This window comes from Aulonocara stuartgranti (assembly GCF_965226115.1).
Source record: "Aulonocara stuartgranti genome assembly, chromosome: 14".
Taxonomy (NCBI): domain Eukaryota; kingdom Metazoa; phylum Chordata; class Actinopteri; order Cichliformes; family Cichlidae; genus Aulonocara; species Aulonocara stuartgranti.
This window is the reverse complement of record NC_138950.1, coordinates 34,670,979-34,678,166: the sequence shown is the minus strand read 5'-3', so window position 1 is coordinate 34,678,166 and position 7,188 is coordinate 34,670,979. Positions and strand designations below refer to the sequence as shown.

Here is a 7,188-nt window from a genome sequence, read left to right as displayed (position 1 = left end):
GGACGGCTGTGGAGCGTGTGAGCAGCTTCAAGTTCCTGGGAGTCCACATCTCCGAGGATCTCACCTGGACGACCAACTGCTCCAAGCTGGTCAAGAAGGCTCACCAGCGCCTCTTCTTCTTGAGGACTCTGAGGAAGAACCACCTGTCCTCAGACATCCTGGTGAACTTCTATCGCTGCACCATCGAGAGCATCCTGACCAACTGTATAACAGTCTGGTACGGGAACTGCTCTGCCTCGGACCGGAAGGCGTTGCAGAGGGTCGTGAAAACTGCCCAGCGCATCGCCGGAGCACCACTTCCTGCCATAAAAGACATCTACAGGAAGCGGTGTCTGAAAAGGGCTGGGAAAATCATCAAAGACCCCAGTCACCCATCACATGGACTCTTCACCCTCCTGCCCTCTGGGAGGCGCCACAGGAGCCTCCGGACTAAGACCACCAGGTACCGGAACAGCTTCTTCCCCACAGCTGTCAGACTCCTGAACTCTGCCTCCTGACATCTGACCCACGTTAAACTCATGGACTGAACATACACACACCCACAATGGACAACTGTACCCTCAAACACAATAATAACATGGACTGAACCACCACTCACAACCACTAGCACTTTATATAGCCTCTGTAGAAACTATCTACACCCTCACTTATCTTAACTGCACTACTGTATAGCTCTGTGTAAATAATCATTCTGTACATTCAATAATCTTTAATCCTACAACTGTTTACAACTTGCATAGTTCCCATTTCTGTATAGCTGTATATCCCAGATTCTGTAAAGTTATTTATTTCATATTCTGTATAGTTTTTCATATTTATATCCTGTTCATATCCTGTACATAGCTTGTACTCACTACAGCCTGTACATACTTATAGTTATAGAATATTCACAACATACTTCATACCATGTACATTATAACATACCATAATAGACCCATTTCTGTAATATACTCACATATCTATATTATTGCTAATATATATTGTAATATATCTATATCACTAAAGCACTTCTGGATGGATGCAAACTACATTTCGTTGCCCTGTACCTGTGCATGTGCAATGACAATAAAGTTGAATTCTATTCTATTCTATTCTATTCTATTCTATTCTATTCTATTCACAATTTTTTGCAACAGAGGGCTGGACCCTCCCTGAGCCCTCTTCTTGTTAAAAGATAGTTTTCCCTTCCTACTTTTGCCAAATGCTTGCTCATAGGGAGTTATCTGATAGTTGGGGTTTATCTATATTATTATAGGATCGTTGCCTTACGATATAAAGCACCTTGAGGCGACTGTTGCTTCATATAAATAAAACAGAATTGAACAGAATAAAGAATTAGGCTAGGGCCATTTTTAGTTAGCATCTCCCCTTTTTTCAAGCTGCCTTTAAGCAACTTATGAAACACAATGAATTATATAATCTAAAATGATATAATTTGTTTTCTAATATAAAAATAAATGTCTCCAACCTGATCTAATTGAAACTCGGAAGGAGACACTGGACTGAATATTAACAGTTACAATCTCGAGTTATGATAGAGTGTCAGTCTGCCCCAGGGCAGCTGTGGCTACAACCGTAGCTTGCCTCCAACAGTGTATGAATGCGAGAGTGAATGAATAGTGGCATTGTAAAGCGCTATATAAATCCAATCCATTATTATTATTATTATTAGAACAAAACAGCTTTTGATGGCGTTTCTTTTAAATTGAGATTGCAGCACTGATGTTTGTTCTAGCCACACTAGATATTAGTATCCACTTCTGGACTGAGATCTTTATAGGAGGATATGGGATTGGGAAGCTGCATGAGGAGGAGGAGGAGGGTCACAGCAAACTCCATGTGAAATGTGTACAGCTGAGCCTGTTTTTTCATTTTCTTTTTATTGACATTAAAAGGTTTGTTGTCTCAGCTGCCTGTTGGTTCAAGGTGAAGCTTCAGCTATTCCTTTAAATAAATGATGCTGCTCTTTGAAGCCACTGAAACCTTGAGGCTAGTTAGCAAAACCTTCTGCAACTTGTGCTTTGCAAAATAGTCACGTGGAACTCCTGATTTGATGTGTGGGAATAAGCCTCTAAGTGTCTTTATCTTCTTTTTCATTATTAAATCCCCAAAGTCTTTCAGAGAACCACACTGATCTTTTAAAGCACTGCTGGCTAAAGGTTTGGGCCTTTTGATGTATGTGTGGGGGATATTTTCAGTCTTTGGTGATGTTCTCTTTAAATCTTCAGAGTCACAATCAACATGAAAAACACAGTCTCTTGATTTGTTTAAAATGGACAAAAATGTCCCTTCAAATGAAAAACGTCCTTCCCATCCATGCGTCTAGAAATATCTAAATGGTTTTGAGTCTAAACATTGAGACATCCTTTTGTTTTATCCTCTTATACAAAGTCCAGCCAAAAAGTTCTGCTTCTCTGCCCACCGAAATCAAAAACAGTATCTGATTTAAGTCATTAGGAAGTGCTGCTCCGCTTCCAGTGTTCCTGCAACATTTGAACGGCTCCCTCTCTATGATCTCACCACTGACTTCAAACTTGTACACAGAGGAAACCTCGACTTCTGCATTAAAATGACTCAATTTTTATGCTGAGGATCATCGCCTGGTGAACTTAAAGACCGAACAGCAGTTGTCAGTGGAAGTGTCCACAGTTCCAAGCCCACAGGTGGAGCACCCAGTCACAAGTATCAGCATAAGGACACTCTACAGTTAAAAAACCAACAAATTCAACAATGAGGTTGTGCATCATAAATTTGTGCCCCAGAGCCAGACTGTCAACAAGGAGCTCGACTGCAGCATCTGGATGCAGTGTGGCAGATCAAGTCAGGAGTGCTGCGCTGCTTCCAGCACTCCTGTTCTCCGCTGTGTCTGAATTTCATTTGGGGGAAGAGGAAAAAAATCACAGGGAGCGGAAACTGGCAAGTAGGGCAGGTGCCGAGCAAAGATTTTGTTGGTTTGGATCTTGGTTTTTTTCATTTAGCTCAATAGCACACACCACGGTGCTGATCATTTGCAGCAAATGTTCTCACTCGGAAGCCTCGAGACTTTAAACTCGTACTCCCTGCTCACAATCAGCTTGGGGTACAAATTCAAGGTGCACAAGCCAATGCTGGAAAGAATATTGAGTGCATTTAACCCCATGTGCCACCTTTGGGCTTGGACATATGCGCTCTTCCACTGAGAACTGCTGTGTGTGTCTATCACCAGTGATGATCTTCAGAGTGAAGGTTGGATCAGTTTGCCACACAAATTTTGGGATTTGCTGTTTGATCTGTGGGGAAATCACAGAGCACAGATGTGGTCAGAGCTACTACAGAGTGAACAAGTGGTCCAGAGAGGACAGTGGGCAGATTTAAAGTTAGTGTGGTTTGGCTTTGCACAGGTGAAGCCAGCACTGCCTTGTATATATGCATTCATACATTGGATTGTTAGATTTGGAGATGTCACACAAACAAAATAGATTTAATTGAGAATGACATCTAAGTAGGATAAATTGCAAAGATTTGAACAAAAAACTGGACAGTATGGGTGATAGGTGGTGTTTTCACCTCAGTGGTTGGAAGCAAGAGAAATTCTCTTAATAAAAGTCTTATTGCTCATATTGAGTGAAAAACCTTTAACCGGTCCTTTTTATGGGCACACATCTTAAATGCACGAAAAGTGGAGCCCATGCTGCACACAGTTTCTTGTTTACAGTGCAGCAGTAAAGAGAAATCTTAAAGGAGGAACTCTGGAAAGAGCACTGGGTATTTGAGTGTGCCAGACTGATTGAAACACAGGTTTCTCTGATAACCTCCTCACTTGAAACAGCCTTGTGGTTTGCTCAGCTTGTTTATCCTCTGCTGTGCACATGCTTCCATAAATCCAGCCAGGCTGTGCAGGTTCTAATCAAACAGCAGGCAGAGTGGCAGAGGTGGACTTCTACTAGCCAGTGCTGGGAGGCCAAGCGAGCTGGCTCTCATCTTAGGAGGACACAAGCCCGCAAGGTAACACACTCACAGTGCTAAAGCCTGACACACAGAGGAGTAATGTTTCTCTCTCACACACACAGACCCACACAGACAGCCTCACACCGATCCTTTGTGTTTATTCAGACATTAAACAGCAACCAACAGAGAGGAAGAGACAGCAGCCACGTGTGAACTAGCAGCTGTAGAGTCAGAAGTGTGTGGGCGATGTCCTCCATGTTTATAGATCAGAGTTAGAATGTCGATCAGTATGGAAACATGCACTCTCTTCAAAACAAACTGTACACCCATAACATCTTATTTAATCCTCTACTGTACAAAAAGTCTCAATTTTTTGTACCAACAGATTCCTTATACAAAAAGTTTTTTTTGTTGTTTTTTTAAAGTAACACTGTACAAACGCACGATTCTTCATCTATCATTGCTGCACTTTAATGTACAGTATGTTGGCTTGCGTTATATGTACTCATCATACATTCAGTTACTGTGAATGTATGATGAGTCCCAGGTTGTGTGAAATTGCTCAGAGTTCATGAGGAAACATGGGAAATGTGAAGTGTCCAATAGCAGAAGTTCTCCAGGAGAAAAGAAAGAGCTCATGTTGTTCCATGTGCTTTCAATTCTGGTGAGGGAACTCAATCTTTTTTTTCTTTTGTCTGATGTTTGACTGATTGATATACTGGCTCCTTTGAGATGTAGGCCGAATGGAGAGATCCATTTGGCGTTTCACTTTGCTACACATCCTGAGAAAAACACGAGTCTACTTTCTTCTTTTTGTGTGGTTTTTTTTTAAAAAGAAAAAAAAAATCAACAAATTTAAAAAACTTTACAAACGCTCACAATAACAAGAGACCAATGCATGCCAGACGATACAGTCATGACGATTGAACACTGACCATTGCTCTCTGCAGCCACAAGAGTGCAGCAGTATGACACAAATCCAATACCAAACAGAGAGAACACTGATGATCTGACAGGCACGAGGATGCTACTCATCTCAGCTTTCTTGTAAATCGGTCAGTTTACATTCTGGACTGAAATCACATGAGTTGTGAATTTTTAATCTTCACTGAGCATTAATTTTTCTAGTTGATGCTACAAAGGAGAGAAACAAGTGAGAAAACATGTTGCTTGATTAAAAATCTAATAACTGGGAGATCTTTGTGTGTGAGCTAAATACAAAAATAGATGATTTGAAAATAAATGTAAACATAGAAAAATATATGTAATCAAATGATACAGTGTATACATACATAATCATATAATACACACACTCACACGCACACTCACACACACACGCACGCACATACACAATAAACGGTCACGTGACCCATGCTTTGTTCGATTAGTACAGTTATTAATGGACAATCAATATAAGAACTCAACATATATGATGATAATGTTGAAAATATATATTTCCTTCCTGTGTCTTTCATAGTCATGAAAGGGCTGAACGCTGTACCATCCTTTTGGATCTGGTGATGTAGGAGGGGAGTGGGTGTTTGGATTGGAGTTTAAACATGAAGGTCATCCCATGCCAGATGGAGAGGTCACCAAACGGAGCATTTGTGTGTGGGATTCATCGGGGAACTCTTCGGACAGTGGAAAACACGGGCAAACTCATCAAACTGAGAGACGCTGCCGATCACTCTACAGAAGGAGGAAACACAGGAAGCGCTAGTAGTGATGCAGAGAATAAAAAAAATGAAGAAAAGCTTAAGAAAGGTAATGTAACCAGCCTCATTGTGCCTATTCTGAGGTAGTTCAAACTGGCAAGTTGAGCTGCACTGCATCGTACCCACATTACCCACACCAACATTCCCCATCTCTCCCTCTGGTATGTCAGTGGCCAGCATCCAGGTGTGTTTCACAGTACCTGTAGTGCTCTGGTGCATGTTTGTCAGTTAGCAGTTGCAAGTAGATGGACTGAGATCTTCTCTTCATACACCAATTCTGAAAAGAGAACATTGCACTTTAGTTGAAGTGGGACAGCCTGTGCTGAATATATTCTCTTTCTCCCATTTGAGGAAGTGACTTGCATTAAATACTATTTTGAGTTACCTATTATTTCTTTTTTTTAAAAAAATACTAAATACTTCTACCACAAAACGTTTCAGAGGGAAGTGCAGTGCTTTTTGTTTTAAGAGCTAAAGCAGGTACTTTTCAGATGAACGTCTACTTCCTGATCTTTTCAGGAGCCCTTATAAAAAGCAGCTGGAGCTCCCTGTAGTTAATTGGAGCTGTTAGCAGTTTTACGAGAATAATTCCCTTCAACACATCTGAGCAATGTTCCCTCTAAGCTGCGCGCGCAACTGTGCACTGCTGGCATGGTCTCTGCGCACAGAAAATCTGTGTTGCGCTCAAAAAAAAAATCTAACCTGAAATGAAATTAAAATTAAAACTTTAACAATTCTGTTTTGCAGTGTTAGTCATTAAGTGACTGGCTGCTCCCATATGGGATTAGAACGATGCCACCTTATCCCATAGTCCAGCCAATAATGCAATTCACATTCGTATATACGCAGCTAACGGGCTGACAGGCTATGACAGCGTCTTTATGTGCCGGTGTTTTAGCTAGCAAAGCGGCGTGGCTGATGTGGAGCGAAGCCACGTTAACGACAGCGTGTACAACCATTGGAGATGTGAACAGGACAGACGGAACAATTGACAGAAAAAGTGTGGACTTTATACGTAAAACCAGAGTTATGTTAACAAAACCAAAAAACCCCACCCTTTCCTATTCGTCGAAAAAAGTACCATGTCGACCAATCAAAAAATTATATGGCAACATGGCATTTAGCTGTTTAGGAAAGGGGGAAGTTTTAGGACTGACGGTGGTGTTTTGAGATGTGAGGGATTTGTGATGTTTAGCGCAAATCTTGTGTGGTTAGTGTGCAGTGTAGTCAATAGTTTTGTTGTGTGTGTCAGAACAATGAATGTTACAGGTGCTACAGCAGTGATACATCTCCTGTTGTCAGGCCTGCAGGTATCAGGCTTGTGATGTTCTCCTTTATCTCATAGTGGACAGAAATTATTTTTGGAGTGGCACAAATGATTTGTGTGGCATCAAATTTGATGCAGAACACCTGGTTGTTCTGTAAATAGTTTGAAATGTTTATTTAAAAAACAAACAAAAAAGAAAACGCCTTGGCTGCATTTTTAGGTAAACAGCTGCAAAATACTTTGTTGTTAGCATAAAGCAGTTACTTTTTTGTTGTTAGC

At 41.1% G+C, this 7,188-nt stretch overlaps 1 protein-coding gene across 6 annotated transcripts in view; it reads right to left on the bottom strand.

The window, feature by feature from the left end:
* Positions 1-4,109: 4,109 nt before the first annotated feature.
* ecel1 (endothelin converting enzyme-like 1) overlaps positions 4,110-7,188 on the bottom strand; it is a 55,413-nt gene continuing 52,334 nt past the window's right edge. For all 6 annotated transcript variants that reach the window (XM_082502261.1, XM_082502257.1, XM_082502259.1 and 3 more), the window contains 2 exons: positions 5,843-5,919; positions 4,110-5,616 (listed from right to left, as the gene is read on the bottom strand). In XM_082502261.1, the coding sequence (XP_082358387.1) occupies positions 5,517-5,616; positions 5,843-5,919 (177 nt within the window). In that variant the 3' untranslated portion in view covers positions 4,110-5,516. The remainder of the gene's footprint in view (positions 5,617-5,842; positions 5,920-7,188) is intronic.